Source organism: Leuresthes tenuis, unplaced genomic scaffold, assembly GCF_036924035.1.
Source record: "Leuresthes tenuis unplaced genomic scaffold, fLeuTen1.0.hap1 SCAF_12, whole genome shotgun sequence".
In the NCBI taxonomy this organism is placed as follows: domain Eukaryota; kingdom Metazoa; phylum Chordata; class Actinopteri; order Atheriniformes; family Atherinopsidae; genus Leuresthes; species Leuresthes tenuis.
The window spans coordinates 32,498,728-32,523,128 of NW_027325366.1; the positions used below are offsets into that span (position 1 = coordinate 32,498,728).

The window sequence follows — 24,401 nt, forward strand, 5'->3', positions numbered from 1 at the left end:
TCGTTCATTAAACAGTTCATTAAAGTCTTTGCTGGGCTGCACCTGGGTTGCTTAATATTAACAGAAGTAAGCCTGCAAATGATTAGAAATACATTTCCAAATAGTGCTGCACGGTGGTGTGGTGGTTTGGACCGTTTCCTCACAGCAGGAAGGGTTAATGTAGTCTGTAGCTACAGACCAATCCCGTCACTCTCAGGTCAAAGTCGGAGCGACTTCTGCCATTTTCTTCCTTTTGCAGATTACTGCCAACGAACTGAATATCGTCTGATATCGATGTTAGGCTGATTTATGTCACAAATCTGCTGCACACGGCCTTTAAAATGTCTTTTTATCCACTTTTTGCTGTGCTGTTCAGCCACTGATCCCTCAGCAGACCTAGACATAGAGCAGGAGACTGTGAGACATCCTACAGGAGGTCTGACTGTGCGGTTTCTGCTTGCTTAGACCTGCAAAATGCTCGTTTGGACCGAGCCAAAGTGAGCAGCAGCACTTCAGCTTTAAGCTAAACCAAAATGCAACCAGCAGCTGCCAACATCTGCGACTTTTAGGACCTGACAGCCCTGTGGGATCTCCTGTTGCTCAGAAATGAGTCGGCTGTAACTCAACGTGTCTTATGACCCGGTAGAAGTGTGATGTGGCGTGTTTATCTGCCTCCTGCTTATGCTTCTTTAAATGTTGCTGCTGCTGGGACGTCTTATTGGCTGTAGCCTGTAGTCCGTGCACGAGTGCGACACTTTTTACATAAAACTGCAGCAGCTTCTCGCAGGTTGAGCCTAATTTATTTATTATTTAATTAGTAAGATTTATTTCTTCTTCTTTCCTGCATCTGGGTTCATCTTTAATGATGTTACAGCATCAGTCTGCAGCTGAATGTCGGCCTGAAATCACTCAGCTTCGGCTCTGTAGAATTCAGAAAGGTCAAATTTGCGTTTTAGATGAATCATTCTCTTCCAGCTGGTTGCACCTAAGTGAGCTACATTTAACCCAAACTGTGAGTTCAGGATCTTACGCAAACATGAGCGATTCACTTGGATCCAAATGCAAATGGTGAAAAAGAAGCTTAACATTGTCCTGACCCGCTGCCTCAGCTTCTGTTTTTGGGTTTCTACAGGTTTTAACAAACAAATATCCAGTATTTCCACTGAATTTAAACTGGAAGTTGGTGTGTAACCAGTGGAAACAGGAGCAGAACAAATGGGTGTAAAAACCGTCGGTTTTGGGGGAGCTGAGGGAGCTGATTACAGCACATTTAAACATTTCTAATCTCTGTGTTCGTAGCAGCGCTGCGGCGCCCTGCAGTTCATGACCTCATGGCCCAGAGGTCCCGCCTCCAGAAACAGCTGCATCACATGTGGCTGTGTTGACATTTAACAGGTCAAAACTCTGCACAGGAGGCAAGAGAAAGAAGCCCCCCCCACTGATGTCCAGCAGGGTTTATGAACCACACGGCACCAGAGGAAGACTATAATCGAAACGTGACAAATGTGCACTGAGAGGCCCGGCAGGCGAGGAAGGTCTCATTTTCCCTGATGAAGAGGAGTGGAAGGACAGGAAGGCTCCAGGCAATCAATGAAGGACTTAATGAAGGAAACTGGCTCTTTTCCGTGGAGACGGGGCCTCGGGGAGCATCAGGCTTAAGGGTTGGTGTCATTAATAAGCCATATAATCAGACACAACTCAAACAATTATAGGATTAATAATTTGCTTTACGATTGATCAACGTTTAGTTCATTTATTTACAGATTAGATCCTCTCAAAAGTCAGAAAGAGATGCTTTTCTGTATGATGGTGCGTTTAAAACGTTCTCCTGGTGGAACCTTTAATGCAGACATGCTTTGGTTAAAACAGCATTAATTAACACCTCTAAACTATTACAATAATAACTGCTTCAATAACCCCTGAGTCTGTGAGCTCAGACCACACTCCTGATAAATACTGACCGGCGTTTTTATTCTCAAACACCTTCGTTTCCGTCACCTGCAGCTGGATGATGGACAGCTGGGAGGCAGCTGAGACCTCTTTTGGGCACAGTCCTGAGCTGTGTTGACACATCCATCCATCCGTTTTCTATCCCTGCTTAATCCAACTCAGGGCTGGAGCCGATCCCCCATTAGGCGAGAGGCGGGGTACACCCAGACCGGGTCGCCAGTCCCTCACAGAGACAAACGAGACGACCTCCTCGGGTCAGTTTAGAGACACGAATTAACCCGAAATGTTTTTGGGAGCATCATAATCCCTCGGTCACATACCGGCTCCATAACCTCTGGACTTCACTGTGGCTCCAGTCCTTTGTTGTTGCTTATAGGCACAAAAATCTGAGTTTATTTTTGCAGCGGCTGCTCAGGTGGTGCCTTCAAAGACAATTCGGAAATTAGAATTTGCAACTTTTGACTGTTTAAATCTGACTTCCTAAGTGCAGGGAGAGCATCATTAGCTAAATAATTTCTTCTCCGTCGCGTGGTTTGTTTGTTTCTGACGGCGGCGACAACAACAGTAACATCGTCTCCTTCGACTTCCGGGTGACGATCGCGGGAAAAAATCTGGAGCATGCGCAGAACGCTCGATCCAATCCGCTGTCGCCTCCAGGCACATTGATAATTTGGAAATTAGAATTGGCAACTTTATACTGTTTAAATCTGACTTCCTCAGTACAGGGAGAGCATCATTAGCTAAATAATTTCTTTAGGTAAATCAAAGATATAACTAATGATTAACTAATGAGATTTGACAGTAATCATAGCAAAAAGTAAGCTCAAAAGTGGTTTGAACTTCCCACTTTAATGAGGTGCAGCGAATGCAGCACCATTTAAAGTAGAAGTTAGGTGAGATGAAGAGGAAGAGGCTAAATAAGCCTACAGAGTGACACATGTTGTGCCTGCAAATCTAAACGGCTCAATGAATGAGTTCTGGCCCAAAACTAATTTCCGGGCTTGTTCATCACGACGTGCAGTTTCAGGTCGGATGCAGTGTGAGCTGAGGAGCAGGTGAAGAGCCTGGCTGTGACACTGAAATGTCACCTTTCTAATGGTAAAGGAGCCTGAGCCTTTGCTGCAGGTGGAGCGGTACCAACTTGGTATAATTGGGCCCCGCACACAGCCTGAGCTCTGGGGCCAAACTCCCTGGAGAGGGGAGAGTCATCGCTGTGCTCCCAGCTGAGCACAGCAGTGTTAGTTCTCCACTATAAGAGGGTCGTCTCTCCGCTGGGAGTTGCAGGAGGGAAGGTTCTGACCAAGGTTTGGACTTTCTGGGAGGTGTCCTGCCACCTGGTTGTTATCCTGGGGGAATTCAGTGCCTATCAATGCCAATCTGCCTCCAGTGAGCTGGAGGGGGGAGACTGGGAAGAACACCCTCCCTTATCTGCTATTGGACCTCTGTGTGAGGCAGAGATGGGTCATTATGAACATGTTGGAGCATCAGTGCAGTCGGTACAATGGTTTTGTTATTGTGTCATCAGAACTGTGGCTTATATCTTGGATGCTCACATGTCAACTGATGGTGATTTTTCTCAAATACAAGGGGAGGTTGGGGACATGCAATCAGATCAGAGCCATGTTCAGTGAGTTATCAGTTTCCATCAGGGCAGCAACAAGAGGACCTGCTGGTGGAGATCAGCCACCAAGCTGAAGAAGCAGGCCTTTCAGGCCTTTCTATATCACCTGAAACAGCTGACAGATACCAAAAGGGCTGCTTTGTGGAAGCTAAAACTCGGCCGTTGGAGGAATTCGGTGAGGTCACGGAGAAGGACTTTTGGTTGGCCTCAAGGATGTTCTGGTAAAACATTTATTGGCTGGGCCTGTCCAAGGTTGTGCTTCGCCTTGATGGAGAACTGCTGACTCTAACAGGGGGTATTGTTGAGTGGTGGTTGGAGCACTATGAGGATCTCCTTATTCTAACTATAATGTACCTCATTTAGAGGGTCTCCATGCTGAGATGAACTGGATTACAGCTACAGTTGGGTTCTGCTCCTTATCTGAGGGTAATTATCCTTGGATATATGGCGGTGAATGAATGGAATCACTGGCTCAAAGCATGTCATACCCCGGTACCATAGGTGGCGCTGTCCCCATTTCAGCTATCGCTAATAGAGCCACTTCCTGTTGGCGTCTTCACCGCCAACAACAACAAACTCAGGCATTCAGAAAGATGGCGAACGCAGAGCGAGATGAAGCTGCGTCCCTCTCCATCTGTGATGAGCTGGTTATGGAACAGACGATGCACAACGGCGCATTCTCCATCGCGTTGTTTCTTTCTTTCTGACGACAACAACAGGAATATCGTCTCCTTCCACTTCCGGGTGACGATCGCGGGAAAAAAAATCTGGAGCATGCGCAGAACGCTCGATCTGATCCGCTGTAGTCTGCAGGCACGTTCAGTGCACGTTTGGATCGAGTTATCTCGGGGTCTTAATTCGATCCGATCCGGGTTTTTTTGTCAGATTAAGGCATCTACAAGAGCTGAATAACTCAGTTTTATTGCAATTTAGCCTTTAATCCGATCCGATGGCTCTCATATAACCATAATCACTGAGAAGGGATGAGTCCCATCGACTTGGCAGCGGTAAATAAAAAGCTTCCCAGTGGAAGGTGCCAGGGTGGACGAGACTTACCCCAATGTGTGAATAATAAGTTATTTGTAGACATCAAAGAGCAACTTTCATGCATCCTTATAGGGGTCTACGACAATAAATTTATATGTTTAATCGTCAGTAAAGCACCTAAACCTCTTCCCAAGCTGGTCATTGCTGCAGCACCTCATGTTACGTTTTACCTGAAACTGTTCAAGGTTGTAGCTGCTGCGTATTTAAGGTCTGCTGCAAAAGGTCTGGTCAGCTGTTTGGTAAAAAATGACAGTCATTCATTTTAAAGGAAGAGCAGCCTGAACTACAGGCAAAGCTTTTCAGGCAGTTCAGGGTGGAGCAGTTTCCTTTGGTGTGGTTTTATGGGAGAATTATCTTTATTATCAATAAATTGGTATTATTATTTGGAGTGACGTTGAAATGAAACTGATAATACAGATTAAAGCAGTTAGTTTAGTTGCTGCAGGTTCCCTTCACCAACCACCACGTGTGCTGTGTTGTCGCCTGTCCATCTCACAAACCGGATCTTCTTTAATAACGTTCCAGATCTCAGCCGAGACGACACCCTCCCGTCGGTTTCTCGCTCTGTTTGTGTCCTGATTGTCGCTCCGGACCTCTGAGGCAGGACAGAAACAGGAAAGCATTACAGGCCAGAAAACCTCAGCACTAAAGATAATGAAGTGTCATCCGTGGTTGATTATGATGCTGTAACATGATTGGTTAAATCAGGGCTGGTGTGTGTGTGTGTGTGTGTGTGTGTGTGTGTGTGTGTGTGTGTGTGTGTGTGTGATCTGCCCCTGCACACGTGCACGTTTGTCCTCTGTAATTGTTTGACACATGATCGTGGGAGGAGGTCATTATGGTTGATGTTTTGGACAGAGTGTGTGTGTGCACGTGCACGTGCACGTGAGTGTGTGTGAACATGGGATTAGCATCTAAAAGTGAGACAGACACAATGTCCCCTCTGACTAACTACAGGGGTGAGTCATCTGATGTTCCTGTTACATATGAGTGTTTATCAGGGGATTCATTAATGAGATGCACCGAGTTTATTCAGTTTTATCCAAAAGACCACTTCAATTACGATGATTAACAATGCTCTGCCGTGTGGAGTGCTTTGAAGATAATAATTGGTTTTTCTCTGCCTTTCCTCTCCAGACTCCACAAAGAAACTGAAGGACGTTCTGGAGGAGTTTCACGGTGAAGGAGTTCTTTCCAAATACAATCCAGAGCAGGTGCGTCTGCCTCACATTTCCTCACAGACACACGGCCCGTTGGGTTCCTCTGATTCAGCGTGAGCTGAGTCATCCATCCCATTTTTAGATGAAGGCAGAGGTGGGGACACACCTTTACCATCCACTTTGCCATCTGACGTCAGAAGACTGCTGTGGCTGCAGCTTTTTTAATGTCGTCTCTAAACTCTGATCTTACCGAGCCAATAGCTTCAGTTTGATTGGGTGCGACACATTTAGGGGAGACGTCCTGTGCAGACTTACAGTCAGGCTGATGACTTAAAGGCCGGGAAATCAACCGGCACGCTTTGATAGGACAATTTCAAGAAGAACATCAGATCATTTAAGTATATATGCAGTAGAATTATGTGCAATATTGCTAGCAATAGAATGGATGGAGGGGGTGAGGGATAGGAGAATAGTTATATGTAGCGATTCATTTTCATCACTCTTAAGTATTAAAAACGGAACAGCAAAAGCACATCAGGAAATTTTATATGAAATACAGTTAAAAACATCCAGGTTAATGCAACAGGGGAGGGAAATAGTGTTCATGTGGGTACCAGCTCATGTAGGAATAAAAGGAAATTAAAAAGCAGACAAAGCTGCTAAGGATGCAGTAAAGAAAGAGGTGGTGGAAATGAAAGTAAAATGATCAAAAACAGAAGGGAAAAGTTTAGTATGGACAGAAATAAACAATCAGTGGAATCAGTATTGGAAGAATCAGGAAAAAGGAAGACATTTATATAGATTACAAAGTGTAGCAGGAGAGGCAGGGTGTTATGGACAGAACAGAACAGAACAAGTCATTATTAGCAGGATAAGAATAGGACATTGTAAACTGAATAATACACTTAAGATAATGGGGAAACATCCAACTGGGCAGTGTAGCTGTGGGGAGAAGGAGAAAGTGGAACATGTGTTGATAGCATGTCCCAGATATGGAAGGGAGAGGGAAATAATGAAGATAGGGCTGCAGAGGGCAGGAATAACAGAATGTAATTTGAAAAATATAGTAGAATCTGATAAGTCTAAAGAAGGGAGGAGAATAACAATAAGATTCTTGGTAAATACTGGAATAATTAAAAGAATATAGAAAAGAAGAAATAGGGAAAAAAAGAGAGAAATTTAGTCCAGTAGATGGCGGCATATGCAACACCAAGGATGCCAGCTGCCATTAAACATCGAAGAAGAAGAAGACGCGCTTTGATTGGACAAATAAAACTTATTTACTACTCAAAAAATCCAAAAATCTTTGTATAGTTGAATAGTTTTTGGTCTTTTAGCTCCTTGCAAAAACATGTTAAAGTTACATTTATATAGTAAATGTGGAATTCGAGTCCAGACTTGTAATGTAAGAAGTTTAATTCTTTCCATACGATGACTTATTAAAGTCTTGAAGCCACAGATATCGGCGTCACTTTTACCGCATCCTTCTTCACTTGCTGTTCGTGGGACTTTCTGTATTTTTGGTTTTTAGCTGTGAAATGCGACTTGTTCAGGTTGAACTCAGCTAACCGACTCGTTCATTGCAGATTATTTTCTCAATTTCAGCCGTGAAGCTTCCTCTTTACTTCAAATGTTCCCGTTTATCTCTTTTTTGCTTTGCTGGTGCAGTTCAGATCCGTCACTTGTATTTAAAAGTTGTTTGTTCTGTATTTAAGAGTAAATGAGAAAATAACCTACACCTTGAAGACAATTTGCTAATTACATTTGACAACCTTGAAAATAAATAACAGCTTCATTCCTAAATCTCCCATCCAGTTTGGATTTGAACATCCTGACATTTAAGATATTTAGCTTATGTTTGTCTTTGTATAGAATTACATAAAAGAATAAATAGTCAGTTTCCAAATATGTAATTGAATTAGGTGTACATTGGAATAGAAACATGAAACTTTCAATCATACGTAAGAAAAGAAGTGATTTAAAATAAAGAAACTGAACTGGTTAGCTAGCTAAAGAGATAGCATTGGCTAAAGCTGAATTACCATCCCGCAAATATTTATTGTCTTAAAGTTTAATTTCTCCATTTGGTTCATAACTAAGCCTTATTGTTGAATTAATAATGTAATGTTAACGTATTATAAACACCCAGAAAAAAGCTCATATTACAGCAGATGTGCTAAATGCTAACTAGCTTAGCGTAGCAGAGTAACAGTAATGTCAGTAAAAGAGATTTTTGTTTCAAAAAGCTTTTCTGAAATTTCGGATCGTAAATGATTATGCTTAATAATAAAAAAAGCATTGTTTTAAAACTTAGAAACATCGCAGTATAACTTTTATAACCTTTTGTTTTCAAACCTTGTCGTTGGTGTTTAATGTTGTTGTTTCAGATTTTTAATGCTAGCATACATTAGCGCTCAGTATATTAAAAACAGTTAAACATCTGTGACATGCAGCCAGCTTTACCAGCTGTGTAACACAGGGATGAAAGTAGCTTTCACACTGAAAAAATAACTTTCAGTTTTAATAGATAATTAAAAGGTTTTTCAGCTGCACATACGGTTGACTTTCTGCTAATGTCCTGCTCAGAAAGCTGTGGTGGGAACCGGTGGTAGACCTGGCAGACGTCATAAATTATATATTTGTCTAAGGGATGTATCTCGTTTGCTGGGATCATTAAGATAGTGAAGGTGGATGAATCGATTTAAGACTTTTCTTTCCGGTTTCTTTAAAATATTAATGCATCGTGACCTTTTTATGGGGACAAACGGCTGGTAACCTAAGAAAAGAACAATGACTGCTGTGTTTTTTGGGCCTAAACTCTGTTTAAAATGATTTTAGGGCTACTCGTTTATTCTTAAAGTTCACATGAAGCAGCCTCTGGAGTCCTGATAGTTCCCTGTGAGATCAGAAGCTGCTTGGCTGACCAAAGCTCTCTAAAAGAAAGCCCGATCCGGACCGACTGGCCCGATCCGGACCGACTGGCCCGATCCGGACCGACTGGCCCGAGCGACCCCTGACTCCGTTACGCCCCTGTGTGCAGGATGAATCCCCAACATAGTCTTTAAAGAATATCTCGAAAAAGTCATTTCAGTTACTGGTGCGTAGATGATTCATAGATAAAGCTGAAATACTTTTTAATGGCATGTTTCCTTTGGCTGGGCTCTTCTATGTGATGTACGAGGGGCTATTTTTGCTTGAAGGACAGTATTTTCTCTCATTTTTTTCCTCTTTCCCTGTTTCATTAACTTAGCCTTCGTAAAGCTCGTCCTCCTGCTCCTCTCCTCATTATCACCTTCACTTGGCCTCAGCGCCTCTGCAGTATTTCTGATGACATGACTAACGGCCCGGCTGGACATTTGGCGCCATAAGAACCAGACTTAATGTTCATGAGGGATTTCTGAGACCCCACCATCACCTGGTGCCACAATAACCACTTTACAACTTCCTCTGCCATCCGTCACTGTGTGTTGGTGTGTGTGTGTGTGTGTGTTGGTGTGTGTGCACGTACTCGCACTGACCAGCTGTAGTGGAATCCTCTCGGCCTGCTGCTGACAAAAGAAGCCTGAGACCACCGTTTCTACCCACTCATTCAGCTTATTTTTAGCAGAAGTTTGGTCTCAAGTGACTTAGAAGAAAAAAAACTGCTAAAGAATAATAGAAATAAGCCGTCACAGACGCTTTCAGGTAAATGTAACGGAAATAAATGTGTGAAATGTTGATTTTAGAATTAAAAACGCCTAAAAAAGCAAGTAAAAATGGTATGTGCTGATTTCTCTGGAAGATTCTGGTTCATTGTCGGTTTATCACTATTTTCTCCTCATTTTTACGCTTTTTTTGAGTCTTCGCGGCATTCGTTTACCCGCTTATGGTTTAATTTCTGTGGCTGCAGCCAACAAAGGACGCTCTGGTGTTTCTGTTGTGATGAAATTGTCCTTCAGAAGGACGGATCTTCTCTCCCAGTCTGGGATCCCAAGCCCCTCACTCCTACCTTCTGACACCAAAAGAGACTTCATTAAATCTTTCTGCAGCTCCGCCAAAATGAAAAAGACTAAATGAACCGCGTAAGTGTGTCATAACTGCCCTTGGGAAATATTTACAGACTGGCAGCAGCAAATGTGAGTCTGCTCACACGGAGAATAATGGTTGGTTAGACTCTGGGGTAAACACAGTCTCCAGAGACTGAAATTTCCATGAAAGCATCTAGGTACGCTTGGGTTCTAAAGCACAGCTTTTCATAATTCAGATACACCTCCCGTGTTCTCTGTGGTGCACATGAGCTTATTTTTCTGAACCCGCTGTGCTGCATAATTCACAGCAAATTACAGCCGCGTGGTTTCTTTGGCCAAATAAGGAGAAAGCAGTGATATGAATGATGCCTGGAAGGCCTTGGCTGCTCGCGGGGTTAGGGCAGCAGCGCCGAGCCGGGGGACGAGCCGGACCGCGGCGTGCTCTCCTGTGACAGGCGTCAGTTACAGCAGCTCCAAACCCGCCGAGCGGAAGCATCCCAGGAACATCAGACAGGAATCTGCAGTAATCTGTCCTTTTTTGGTGTGACTCACAGTAAAGTCCAGCAGGTAACCTGGAAGATAACGGCTGCAGTTAATATCTCAGCTCCTTTAAAAGGCTGACATCACGATGAAGGTTATGTGCAGCATTAACTTTAAAACTCCACCAAAGGTGTCCAATCACTTGGACTTTATTCACTTTTGATGTCGATCCGTTCCAGATCTGGACCCCAGTTTTCAGATCTCTCATGTTTTATGTCCATAAAAGCATTGTTCGTGATTCAAAACACTGTCTGACAGCCGTGAAGTTCGGTTTATTGTCATATGGATCATGTTCACTTGGCACAAGCCTCCACTGTAGCTCCCTGCAGTTCCTAAATGGTATTTGAATGCTGGCAAACAAAGAAACATCTCCTTTAGCTGCAAGTAGCCACATAACAGCAGCTATGAGCTAACAGAGCTATAGCACACGTTCATTCATTCATTCTTCTTAAAGTATTGGTGAAATAAAGACAGATAATGCCTTGCTGCCTTTAAAGGGGAACTCCAGTATTTTTAACGCCCCCCTGCAGCACAGCTCATTCACTCCGGTAAGAACGTCCATCTTACTCAAAGTCGTCGTTCACGTCGTCAAAATCTGATAAATATCCTGCCATGTTGCACAAAACTATCAGCAGCAAACTCTGTGTGAAGTTAGCCGACTGTCACAGAGCACGGAGTGAATAAGCTGTGCTGCAGGGGGGCGTGTGGATGAAGTGGTCCCAGTAGAGTGCCTGTGTAGAAATCCCTCTGTTAGCTCTCCTATAGCTGCAAGTAGCCACATAACAGCAGCTATGAGCTAACAGAGCTATAGCACACGTTCATTCATTCATTCTTCTTAAAGTATTGGTGAAATAAAGACAGATAATGCCTTATTTAGAGGCTGCATCCTCTAAGCCCCGTTCACTCCGTTATATGGATCTCCAGTTATCTAAATATCTTCCGAAGGACGCCGACTTTCACCAAACCGTTCTCTGTGAGCAGATGAACGTATTTCATGCCAGAAATAAGGTTTAAAAACACCGGAGTTCCCCTTTAAGTGTTGTGTGTGTGTGTGTTTTGTCACCTGCGCCCCACCTTGTGGTGCACAGGTGTCCGTGTGGCGTCAGCATGATCAGCAACACAACCACCTCCGCTGAAGATGTGCGACACAAAACCGCTAACTCCTTCTCTTCTTCTACCCACTCCTCCCTCACTCTTTCCACTTTCCTTCCTCCTTCCTCCCCGCTCACTGTTACACAGAAGCAAGACGTTCTGAACCAAGTAAGCCTCGGCCCAGCGGGCCCTGCATGCTGTGTGGTGTCGACAGACTGCATGAACATTCAGTCCACTAACATGCCATAACCCGTCCTATCCGCTGCAGATGGTCGCTCGCCCTGCCACAGGGGAAAAAGTCACAGTTCGTGGGGGTTGTTGAGTTCAGGGCTACTGTGCACCTGCCACATGGCTGTGGGGGGGTTGGTGGGAAGTAACCATATTTCTGCTTCTCTTACTTTACTTTTTAATGCATCAGGCCTCCCAGGTTTGATCTGGATGAAGCCTCCAGCACTTCCATTCAGTCCTTGGTGGCCTAAATGGACGTCAGGACCTCTAACCGTAGTTTTATTAATCTACTGCTTTAAATCCCAGGCTAGAACAACTTGAACCGTCACGTTTTTCTCTTGTTCTGTTGCTGTGAACTGTCGTTTTGTTGTTGCTTTGTTGGTGTGAGCTTCACTCACGGGCGAACCTCAGCAACTCAGTAAAGCCGTTCTTTCTCTCCCACTGCAGCCCATCGACTATGAGGGCTTCCAGCTCTTCATGGCCACTTACCTGGAGAACGACATCCCAGAGGAGCTGTGTCAGCACCTCTTCACCTCCTTCAAGAGCAAGACAGGAGGCTGCTCCCCCGACCAGCCGCGAGCAGGAACCAGCTTACTGGGTGGGCTGCTTGTGTTTCTGCCGCTGGATTCTCTAACACTGCTTATGTAATTAATGCTTATGCCTGATAACGTGCCTATGGAGTGTTTTCCTATGCTAAGGGACAAAAATAACCAGTTAAATCCAGGACTGGCTTCCAGCGTGGAACTGCAGCCGGTGTTAAGGCTCCCATGAGATGGGAAGTCCGGGGTTATCTGAGCTCAGACCCAGAACCAAGCAGATGTTAGCAGCGTTTGTATTTTTCAGGTTTTCTACATGACAGAGACTGGATTTAACCTCATGCAGGCAGAGGGAATGAGAGGAAAAGGTTGTTTGATAAGGTGTTTCCTCTCAGTTAGCACCAAGAGCTGCAACATCTGCATCTTTAGACTGATGGTCTCTGCAGTTTGGTGGATGTTTAATCCCCCTCTTTGCCTTCAGATGGACACTTACACTCACTTATTTCTGGCCATGATAAACGTACAGGCGAAGGCAGACATCTCTGGGTCTGTCGCCTCAGTGTTTCCATGTGTGGTGAAGACCAGGAGGTCACTGCTGAGGAGCAGATGGAGCCCCGAATTAGAAAGCTGTTTCATGGAGAGTCATTCCTTCAGTCTGTCTGAGTTATATAAAAACAGAAAGACACAAATGGCAGTTCCTGCTGTCAGAACCTGGCTCCAAAGCTTCTGAGATGATGGCCCATCTCCATCATCTGAGGGTGCAACGATTAGACAAAAATCGATAACATAATTAGTCGCCGACGTATTTAATTGTCGATAATTGTCGGTTACGTCATCACGTCTTTTTCACGCTGTCGAGCTGAACATCATTTTTCGTATGGAGTGAGTCATCTCACTTCCCTCCTATCTCTGCTCAGAGACGCATGCGCGTTACGGTAAATAATAGCGGGAGATGACCTGTAGAAACAGTGAAATGGCTGCGGCTCAATTATCGTCCTCTTGTCCAAAAGTGTCCAGGGTCTGGGAGCATTTCACCCCCAACACCCAGAAAAACTATATTACCTGCAAGTTTTGTAAAGCCGACTCACCATGGTAAGATGTTTAGCTTGTTAGCGTAGCCTGCTAGCTATAAATAAGCGGAGTTGTCTTGGATTTTAACATTAAAATGGTATCATTCAACTTCACAGTCCACAGTTACAACCAGGCTGTATTATTTTTCACTTTTTGGTATTTATTTGACTGTTGGTGCATTACTGCCGCTCTCTTATTAGCGTTTTCAGTTAATAAATCCAGATAAAAATATGGCTTGAAAGTATCCTTTTTCAGTTTTGAATCGTTTTAAATTAGTAATTAACCGATTAGTCGATTTCAATAATCGATGACTAGTCGACTAGTTGCAGCCACTGCTCACCAGATACAAAAAAACTTCCTCTGCATCTCCTTCTCTTTATGATTCTGATTTTCCAAACGTGCGATTTTACATGTTAGCAATCAGGAAGGAAATATTTAATTTCTTCAGCTCTTCTTCCATTAAACCTCTTCTTTAGCTCTTCTTCCATTAAACCCCTTCTTTAGCTCTTCTTCCATTAAACCCTTTCTTTAGCTCTTCTTCCATTAAACCCTTTCTTTCGCTCTTCCATTAAACCTCTTCTTTAGCTCTTCTTCCATTAAACTTCTTCTTTAGCTCTTCTTCCATTAAACCCTTTCTTTAGCTCTTCTTCCATTAAACTTCTTCTTTAGCTCTTCTTCCATTAAACCCTTTCTTTAGCTCTTCTTCCATTAAACTCTTTCTTTAGCTCTTCTTCCATTAAACTCTTTCTTTAGCTCTTCTTCCATTAAACCTTTTCTTTAGCTCTTCTTCCATTAAACCCTTTCTTTCGCTCTTCTTCCATTAAACTCTTTCTTTAGCTCTTCTTCCATTAAACTCTTTCTTTAGCTCTTCTTCCATTAAACCTTTTCTTTCGCTCTTCTTCCATTAAACATTTTCTGTAGCTCTTCTTCCATTAAACCTCTTCTTTAGCTCTTCTTCCATTAAACCCTTTCTTTAGCTCTTCTTCCATTAAACTCTTTCTTTAGCTCTTCTTCCATTAAACTCTTTCTTTAGCTCTTCTTCCATTAAACCTTTTCTTTAGCTCTTCTTCCATTAAACCTTTTCTTTAGCTCTTCTTCCATTAAACTCTTTCTTTAGCTCTTCTTCCATTAAACCCTTTCTTTAGCTCTTCTTCCATTAAACCTTTTCTTTAGCTCTTCTTCCATTAAACCCTTTCTTTCGCTCTTCTTCCATTAAACCTTTTCTTTAGCTCTTCTTCCATTAAACCCTTTCTTTCGCTCTTCTTCCATTAAACTCTTTCTTTAGCTCTTCTTCCATTAAACTCTTTCTTTAGCTCTTCTTCCATTAAACCTTTTCTTTCGCTCTTCTTCCATTAAACATTTTCTGTAGCTCTTCTTCCATTAAACCTCTTCTTTAGCTCTTCTTCCATTAAACTTCTTCTTTAGCTCTTCTTCCATTAAACCCTTTCTTTAGCTCTTCTTCCATTAAACTCTTTCTTTAGCTCTTCTTCCATTAAACTCTTTCTTTAGCTCTTCTTCCATTAAACCTTTTCTTTAGCTCTTCTTCCATTAAACCCTTTCTTTCGCTCTTCTTCCATTAAACTCTTTCTTTAGCTCTTCTTCCATTAAACTCTTTCTTTAGCTCTTCTTCCATTAAACCTTTTCTTTCGCTCTTCTTCCATTAAACATTTTCTGTAGCTCTTCTTCCATTAAACCTCTTCTTTAGCTCTTCTTCCATTAAACCCTTTCTTTAGCTCTTCTTCCATTAAACTCTTTCTTTAGCTCTTCTTCCATTAAACTCTTTCTTTAGCTCTTCTTCCATTAAACCTTTTCTTTAGCTCTTCTTCCATTAAACCCTTTCTTTAGCTCTTCTTCCATTAAACTCTTTCTTTAGCTCTTCTTCCATTAAACTCTTTCTTTAGCTCTTCTTCCATTAAACCTTTTCTTTAGCTCTTCTTCCATTAAACCCTTTCTTTCGCTCTTCTTCCATTAAACTCTTTCTTTAGCTCTTCTTCCATTAAACTCTTTCTTTAGCTCTTCTTCCATTAAACCTTTTCTTTAGCTCTTCTTCCATTAAACCTTTTCTTTAGCTCTTCTTCCATTAAACCCTTTCTTTAGCTCTTCTTCCATTAAACCTTTTCTTTAGCTCTTCTTCCATTAAACCCTTTCTTTAGCTCTTCTTCCATTAAACCCTTTCTTTAGCTCTTCTTCCATTAAACCCTTTCTTTAGCTCTTCTTCCATTAAACCCTTTCTTTAGCTCTTCTTCCATTAAACCTTTTCTTTAGCTCTTCTTCCATTAAACCTTTTCTTTAGCTTTCCAAAGAGCCCAAGGTGTTGAACCGGCTTCCAAAGTCTGTGCTATAAACTGGATCCATCCCAGTCCATGGAGGCACCACAGTGTTAACCACAGTTAACCCGTTTATTTAATGTAAACCTGTGGATGAGGCAGTCTGCTGAGAACAGCTTGCAGAGCCTCTACTGCCACCTGGTGGTTCTCTGCTTTCCATCCTCCACCAGAAGCTGTTTATGACCCAATAAAGACGTTAAAATATGAACCTATAGCCATGGAAAGGTGTTTCAGTGCATGTTAATGCTGCTCTGACATCTCACTGCATCTGTTCTTAAACTCGTGCACGAATGCTGCAGATGTGTGTAAAATGAAGGTAAAATGAAGGTAACCCCCCCTGGACCCAGTTCCTTTACCCAACGTGCACGTAGGAATAAAGAAGTCTCTCCTGGCTGATGTTCACATCATTTCTCTTCTTCCCTCGACTCATTGCCCGGCTGCAGAAGCCCGCTCCATTGATGCAGGCATCTCTATTCAGACCGAAGTGGCCTGTGCCCCCATTACAGGTACCAGGCGGGCCCGGCTGCTCGTGTCATCGGGGCGATGTGGTCCTAATGGGACGAGTTCTGGCTCTCGCTTTGTGTGGTGTTGGTGCTTCGCTGTGGGTGCAGTCATGCTTTCTCAGTGCTTTGGTTTCACCTGCTTCCTGTACGCTTCTGGGTTTTTTTTGTTTTAGGATCGTTGTTGTGGAGTTTAACATTATTTCTGCAGCTTTTATTCATCTTACCGCTCATAATTAACCAGATCTGAACATGTCTAACACCCCCTCCCTCCCCAGCTCACCCTGCTTTCTGTGTCTGTGCCATCAGGGATGAATGGGAAAAGCATCCTGTCTGCGATGGGCCGGCACACCCCGGAGGGTTCAGGCGCCACCACCTCCCCTTGTTCGTCTCGCTCCTCCTCACAGCGTTCAGGGACGGGGACCCACACCCCGGGGGGGGCCCACCGCTCACCTTGCACCCGGGTCAAAACGTCAGAGGGCAGCAGCAACGCCTTGACCCCCAACACTGGTCCTGCCAAGTCCCCAGTGTCCCCAAAACTCTCCCCAGGTGAGCTCAGCCCGTCGATCTCAGGTGGAAACCAAAACTCTTTGTCCATCTTATGAATAAACTTTCATGTGTAGAAGTCCTGATCAGCCCTCATTTCTTCATAGATCTCCATAAAAACAGGAAGCAGCTGCAGAGATTCACTGAAACATGTTAAACATGGATATAAACCCAGAATCTGAGGCAGAAACAGAGTTTTTTCTCAGTTCTCAGCAGCTTTAAAGTGAATCTCTGGTCTGAGCTCCTTTATTCTCCAACACAGCCTGAACCCTCTGAGACAAGCTTTCTGTCATTTCTTTAAGGAGTCTTCAGGAATAGTTCTCCAGGCTTCTTGAAGGACATCCCAAAGCTCTTCTTTGGATGTGGGCTGCCTTTTGTTCCGTTCTCTGTCAGATGATCCCACACTGCTTCAATAATGTTGAGGTCCGGGCTCTGGGGAGGATTCATCCCTCCATAAGACCTGTTGCCACTGATTTTCAGTCCACTTCTTGTGTCATTTGGCACAGCTCAGCCTTTTCTCCCTGTTTCCCTTCCTTAAGAACGGCTTCTTGACAGCCACCCTTCCATGGAGACCATTTCTGATGAGGCTTGGGCCAACAGTAGATGGATCAGCTGAAGGTCCAGATGCATCTCTCAGGTCCTGTCAGGTCACAGCTGGATTTTTTCCTCTTTCTTAAGGACATCACTTTCAGATCCTGGGATTCATCCCTCATATTTATGGGAGCGGTTGTTTGTGTTCATGTACGAACTTCCAGGAAAGTTGGAAAATATCCTGAAATTCAGCGAAATCCTAATTCTATCATTTATTCCTTAGTTTGAACCTTAATTTAAACACGAGTCCAAAGAACTGATTTCCAGCAGCTTCACTGTATTTAGAACCAAACGTAGAATCTGAGGCATCAACACTCAGTGAAAGCTGCTCCAGACTCATGTTTCCATCCTTCAGCTTCCTTTAATGACTCTTTTTAATGCTTTGAACTGAGTTTTTCACAGGAATCTGAGTCCATTCCTGCTGAATCCCAGGTTCCAGCTGCTCAGCAGTCCCTGGTTGCTGTTGTCTGGTTCTCCTCTTCATGATGCTCCAACATCTGCAGCCGGAGACAGATGTGGACTGCAGGCAGGCAGCCGAGCTCACACACTCTGTGTGTCTGAAGCTGCTGGAAGTCCTGCAGAATGAGGTCTGGCATCGTCCTGCTGAAATAACCACAGAAGTCACCTTGATGGCAGCATCTGTCTCTGCAGAACTCCAACATCCAGCTGTGCATCAGTGGTACCTTCACCCAGATGAAGCCCTCCATGCCCTGGACTCTGCTGCAGCCCCAGACCATCACAGACGCTGGCTTTAAACCTTCCTCTGAGAACAGCTGGATGCTCTTTCTCAGCAGTTTTTCCCAGAAGCAGCTGAAACGTGGACTCATCTGCCCACAGAACACGTGTCCACTGTCTTTCTGTCCCTCTGAGATGAGCTGGAGTCCAGAGAACTGGGCCGTGGTTCTGCTCAGAGCTGATATATGGCTTCCTCCTGGTGTGATGCAGCTTCAGCTCACATTTCTGGATGCAGCCGTGGACTGTGTTGAGTGGAAATGCTTTTCCCAGCTCCTCCTGAGCCCATGTGGCTGTATGGATCATGGTGCTGATCTTTCACTGGAGCCTGGCTCCACCCAGGTGCTGCTGATCCGACCCTCTTTGTGCTCCTGTTCTCCACAGCTCTGTTCTGTCCGTCCCTGCTGAACTGGGATCAGTCCTCTCTCAAACTGATGCTTAAATGACTGATTGCAGTGACGGCTTGTGGTGACATTGAATGGGGGGGGGGCTGATGTATTATAAAAGCCAAGTAGTTGTATTTCAACATAAAAGGTGTCTTGTTAGAAAGTTTAAACTATCAGAACAGCACGGGCCTTTTCAACAAACCACCAAAACACTATTTAGAAGAATGCACTGATGGAAAATAAACCATCTACCATCTCTCTGTAAATACAAATACTTTCACACCATAAAAGTTTTTTTTTTAAAAAAAGGTCAACCCAGACTTGTGCTAATAAATTGGTTTCAACTATAGTTTATTGCAATTTGCTTTGGAACACAATAATCCAAACATCAGCACAAAACTAAAATAGTAACTCCAGAAAAACACTCCAGAAAGACGTTAAGAGAGCCTTAAAAGAAATACTCCACAAAATGTTCCATCTGTGTGACATGAATGGGGGGGTCTACCTTATCTGAAGAGAAGCTTCAAGAGGCCGTTAGCCTTTCTAACGTTAGCCGTTAGCCTTTCTAACGTTAGCCGTTAGCCTTTCTAACGTTAGCCGTTAGCCTTTCTAACGTTAGCCGTTTGCCTTTCTAACGTTAGCCGTTAGCCTTTCTAACGTTAGCCGTTTGCCTTTCTAACGTTAGCCGTTTGCCTTTCTAACGTTAGCCGTTTGCCTTTCTAACGTTAGCTGTTAGCCGTTAGCCTTTCTAACGTTAGCTGTTAGCCGTTAGCCTTTCTAACGTTAGCCGTTTGCCTTTCTAACGTTAGCCGTTTGCCTTTCTAACGTTAGCCGTTTGCCTTTCTAACGTTAGCCGTTAACCTTTCTAACGTTAGCCGTTAACCTTTCTAACGTTAGCCGTTTGCCTTTCTAACGTTAGCCGTTTGCCTTTCTAACGTTAGCCGTTTGCCTTTCTAACGTTAGCCGTTTGCCTTTCTAACGTTAGCCGTTTGCCTTTCTAACGTTAGCCGTTTGCCTTTCTAACGTTAGCCGTTTGCCTTTCTAACGTTAGCCGTTTGCCTTTCTAACGTTAGCCGTTAACCTTTCTAACGTTAGCCGTTTGCCTTTCTAACGTTAGCCGTTAACCTTTCTAACGTTAGCCGTTACCCTTTCTAACGTTAGCCGTTAGCTGTTAGCCGTTAGCCTTTCTAACGTTAGCCGTTAGCCTTTCTCTCAAACCAAGTTACACAAAAGCTACGATTCTGGCGCTTTTCTTTCTGTGTAATTTGGATATCCTTTGGATGATGTGCCCCTACTTTTTTCACCTGAGGACATTGAAGAAAACGGATTTGAAAGTAAATAATCCACTTCCTTAACGCCGATGCCTGCCATTGTCAAAGTTTCGCCCGACACACGCAATCAAGTAGAGTCGTCTGTGATTGGTCCAAATCTGCTGGCTTTGGGCTGTACAGATTTAGCCCAAATGGAGGGGGCGGGACTTGACACCTGTCACTCAAATGTTGAAGAAAAGTCAAGTGGAACCGAGCTGCTTCGCTTGGGCTGTAGATAATTAGCCCGTTTTCACCCATTTCATGGGTTTCAGTTCAGATTTTGCTCCGCCTCTGATCAAAAATGAAAAAACTATTTGTTTAAAGTTTTTATTGAATTAGTTATATATTATATTCTAATTGTTATTGAATAATGTAGGGAGGGCTGAGCCCTGTTAATTATCCCAGCCGTCCCTGACTAACTGACTGCTGGGTGCTGTGAGCAGCTCTGATTGTTCCTGCTGTGCCTCCACAGAGAGGAGCCACTCTGAGAAGCTGCGGAGGAGCCCGTCGCCCCAGAAAAGTTCCCCGCTGCCGGCCCCCCAGGTGGTCTTCCTCAAGGACATCGTGTGCTACCTTTCGCTGCTGGAGAGAGGCACGCCGGAGGACAAGCTGGAGTGTGAGTGGCGGTGGGGGGGTTGCAGTGTGTTTGAGCTTGTGTCCCCTCAGTTAACGCCTCCCTCAGGGCTTCTTCAGTTTCTGTGGGCTCCTAATCTCTGCTGACTGCCCCCGGTGCAGAAGCAGCTCGCTCCACCTCTGCAGGGTCAAAGTTTCAGCCTGTAACGGATCCCTGTTCTCTCGTTCCAGTCATGTTCCGGCTGTACGACACCGACGGTAACGGGGTTCTGGACAGCTCGGTGAGTGAGGGCTCGCCTCTTTTATCCTCTCTCTGCACCCCACAGAAACACCAGCACTGTGTGGCAGCCGGGGTTACATGACATCATCTGTAGGGACTCTGCTCAGTTTAGTGTCACACAAAGGGGGGGGGGGGGTCCCAGATGAAGGGAAAACACAAAAAAGCTTTGTCACAGTCACAAGATTCACACCAGAAGGCATCAGATGTTGTTCTCACAGGTAAACGCGCAGGTTTCAAGTCTTTTTCCTCCTTTGCAGGAGCTGGATCGCATCATTAACCAGATGGTGCATGTGGCAGAGTACCTGGAGTGGGATTCAACAGAACTGCGACCGGTGAGCAAACACAGAATCTCTGAGGAGGCTGGACCGAAGGTGAACGGGTTCTGCTCCCCTGAGAGCCAGCTGAGGCCATTCTGCTCACCTGAGAGCCACCTGAGGCCTCAGGTGAACGGGTTCTGCTCCCCCGAGGCCTCAGGTGAACGGGTTCTGCTCCCCCGAGGCCTCAGGTGAACGGGTTCTGCTCCCCCGAGGCCTCAGGTGAACGGGTTCTGCTCCCCTGAGAGCCAGCTGAGGCCTCAGGTGAACGGGTTCTGCTCCCCTGAGAGCCAGCTGAGGCCTCAGGTGAACGGGTTCTGCTCCCCCGAGGCCTCAGGTGAACGGGTTCTGCTCCCCTGAGAGCCAGCTGAGGCCTCAGGTGAACGGGTTCTGCTCACTTGAGGCCTCAGGGGAATGGGTTCTGCTCACTTGAGGCCTCAGGGGAACGGGTTCTGCTCACTTGAGGCCTCAGGTGAACGGGTTCTGCTCACCTGAGAGCCAGCTGAGGCCTCAGGTGACGCCCAGAAAGGGAAGTTTACTTTTAAAAGGAGGAGATGTGGAGGAATGAAGGAATAAGACATTTGATTTTCTTCTTTAGTCACAGCAGGAAAAACAGAAAGTTGACATCCTTCCCAAACTGATCTTCTTTTTCACCACCTGGCCGCTCACTGACAGTCGAATGAATGAAAGCTCCAGTCCTGGCAGGCAGCTCTGTCCATGTTTCACCTGCTGTCAGTACAAATTGGCACCAAAGGCATTAACTCTACATTCCTCTTCTAGTTTTAGATGTTCAAACATTTCCTCTGAGGAACAAAACAACCTGCAGCATCCCATAAAGTCAGTGAACCTTTTCCCACTTTGTGTCCTTCTGCCAACACTTAAAGCCGTTCTGACTCTGAGGAAACCAGGTGATGCAGAGTTCCAGCTGTTATTTTGTCCCATTCTTCCTGAACACATCTTAAGGTGTGCAGCAGTGCAGGGGGGTGGTTATTGTCCATCATTCTGTGGTAGGGATGAGTCACGGTGGCCGAGAGGTTAAGGCGTTGGACTCGAAATCCAATGGGGTTTCCCCTCACAGGTTCGAATCCTGTTCGTGACGACGCTCTTTTAGACCTCATGGCGCGTCTGACCCCAGATCAGAAGGTTGTGTGTTCAAATCCCTTTGGGGTCAATCCTTCAGGGTGACCCTGGCTCAGTTAGAGTGGGTCGTCCAATAACCAGAAGGTTGGCGGTTCGATTCCCACTCTCACCACTGAATTGACAGCTGGAGGGATGGCATCTGTCTGCATGAGAGTGACCCGGTGTCGACCTGGACGGGTCACATGTGGAGGAGAAGTTTCATGTTAACATGACAATAAAGTAATCTTAATGTTAAAGGTCAGGACTGCAGGCAGCAGTGCGGGGGGGTGGTTGTTTCTCTGCTGGGGACAGGTCAGGACTGCAGGCAGCCAGTCCAGCACCCGTACCTCTTCTTCCTCAGCCAGGCCTTTGGACTGTGGCAGAATGTGGTTTTCCATGGTCTGCTTGAACAATGCTGGGACGTCCCAGGAAAAGATGTGGCCTTGAAGGCAGCATATGTTGCTGTAAAATCTCAGGGAACTTTTCTGCATTAATGCTGCCGTCACAGAAGTGGAAATGAGCTTTGCCCCCTGATCCAACCCCATACCATCACAGAGCCTGGCTGCAGGGACTGGCTGCTGACAGCAGGCTGGATGCTGCTTTTGCTCTTTGCTCCATTTCTTCCAACAAAGATGTGGAATACTGATGGGTCTGACCACAGCGCACGTTTCCACCGTGTGACGGTCCATCCCAGACGCCTCCGAGCCCAGAGAAGTGGACGAGGTTAACATCAGGCTTCTTTTCTGCACAGTAAAGCTTGTGAATGGAACTCTGTATTGTGGTGCTTGACAAAGGTTTCCACAGTAATCCCTTGTCCATGTGCTTCTATCAGCTGCTGATGAATGACGGTTCTTGATGCAGCGTCTGAGGGGTCAGAGGTCACGGGGTCCAGCTTAGGCTTGCTCCCTCGTCCTTTACACTGAAACTCCTCCAGATTCCCTGAATGCTTTAATGATATTCTGCTCTGTAGAGGCAGAAATATGCAGATCCCTTCCAGTCTTTCTCTGAGGAACATTGTTTTAAACACAAACTGGAGCTCCTCTGAACATCTTTGCTGCTTTAGGCCCAGATCAGGGTTAAAATCTTTGTTTTTCATGTCATTACTCGCTCCAACTTTCCTGATTTGAAGTTGTAAAGATGACCTGAATGAAAATAGAAGCTCTCTGTCTCTGCAGATTCTGAAGGAGATGATGGAGGAGATCGACTACGATCGAGACGGGACGGTGACGCTGGAGGAGTGGATCAGAGGCGGCCTCACCACCATCCCTTTACTCGTGTTGCTGGGCATGGATACGGTACGCATGACAAGTCTAAATGTTCGGGTTTTTTAAGCATAGGGGCACATTTTCATGTGCATTTATTTATATTTTAATAAAAAAAACTGCCTCAGGATACGAAACACACATCCCTACGTCATCAGAACTCCGTTTTTAACATAAATTTGGAGCTTCGCTGTCTGGATTAAATCATTTAAATTAAACGTTGGGGCTGGAAGCGATAATCCGAGGGTCAGGATGAGGCGTTGCGTTTGCAGAGCAGTTCCCAACTCGGCTGCTTTCCTAACCCTCTGCTGTGATCCGTCAGAACGTGCAGGAGGACGGGCAACACGTGTGGCGCCTGAAGCACTTCAACAAACCAGCGTACTGCAACTACTGCCACACCATGCTGCTGGGCGTCCGCAAGCAGGGCCTCTGCTGCTCCTGTGAGTCTCCTGCTGCCCCCCCCCCCTCCACTCACATTCAGTAGCTTCTTCAGTGTTGTTCTCCTCACAGCCATCATTCAAACCCTTGTTTCCCGTCAGTATGCAAATACACGGTGCACGAGCGCTGTGTGTCCAAAGAGATCGCCGCCTGCATCAGCACATACGCCAAGTCCCGCAGACACACCAACGTAAGTGTTTTTATCGCTCTTATTCTGTAAATTATGTTTTAAAGCTCTTATTCTATCCATTTGTTCTTAAAGCTCTTAACGGCCCCTTTCAAAATGCTGCTGCTGCCCGTCTTTAACCAACACTAACAGACCTGTGCACATCACTCCTGTTCTTAACTCCCTTCACTGGCTTCCTGTCCTTTATAGAACTGATTTTAAACTTTTAAAGTTTGGTTTTAAAGCTCTTATTCTATTCATTTGTTCTTAAAGCTCTTAACCCCTTTCAAAACTCTGCTGCTTCCCATCTTTAACCAACACTAACAGACGTATCACTCCTGTTCTTAACTCCCTTCACTGGCTTCCTGTCCTTCATAGAACTGATTTTAAACTTTTAAAGTTTGGTTTTAAAGCTCTTAACAGCCTCACTCCATCGCATTTATCTGAGCTTTTAACTGTCCGTAACCCTGGTAGAGCTCTGAGGTCAACAAATCAACTTTTGTTGGAAGTGTCTTTAGGCTCGAAAGACCAGACCGAGCGAGTGTTTCCTTATGAACAAGGTCCCCATAAGGTGGCTGGAGCCATTCTGCCTGGTTACCAGAGGGAAGACTAGCAGCCCGGGTGGT

The 24,401-nt window shown here is 45.0% G+C and overlaps 1 protein-coding gene and 1 non-coding gene across 6 annotated transcripts in view; both read left to right on the plus strand.

Annotated features, from left to right (window-relative positions):
- Positions 1-24,401, plus strand: part of dgkg (diacylglycerol kinase, gamma) — a 122,502-nt gene that overhangs the window by 19,787 nt on the left and 78,314 nt on the right. For 2 of the 5 annotated variants that reach the window (XM_072397530.1, XM_072397531.1), the window contains exons 3-13: positions 5,735-5,811; positions 11,544-11,564; positions 12,072-12,222; positions 16,002-16,064; positions 16,368-16,607; positions 20,096-20,239; positions 20,428-20,477; positions 20,734-20,808; positions 23,085-23,204; positions 23,494-23,611; positions 23,711-23,799. In XM_072397530.1, coding sequence (XP_072253631.1) covers positions 5,735-5,811; positions 11,544-11,564; positions 12,072-12,222; positions 16,002-16,064; positions 16,368-16,607; positions 20,096-20,239; positions 20,428-20,477; positions 20,734-20,808; positions 23,085-23,204; positions 23,494-23,611; positions 23,711-23,799 — 1,148 coding nt within the window. The remainder of the gene's footprint in view (positions 1-5,734; positions 5,812-11,543; positions 11,565-12,071; positions 12,223-16,001; positions 16,065-16,367; positions 16,608-20,095; positions 20,240-20,427; positions 20,478-20,733; positions 20,809-23,084; positions 23,205-23,493; positions 23,612-23,710; positions 23,800-24,401) is intronic. The other 3 variants (XM_072397532.1, XM_072397533.1, XM_072397534.1) reach the window with 3 other exon arrangements.
- trnas-cga (transfer RNA serine (anticodon CGA)) lies at positions 21,808-21,889 on the plus strand. Its single transcript has one exon. It is a non-coding gene; the product is annotated as a tRNA-Ser (tRNA).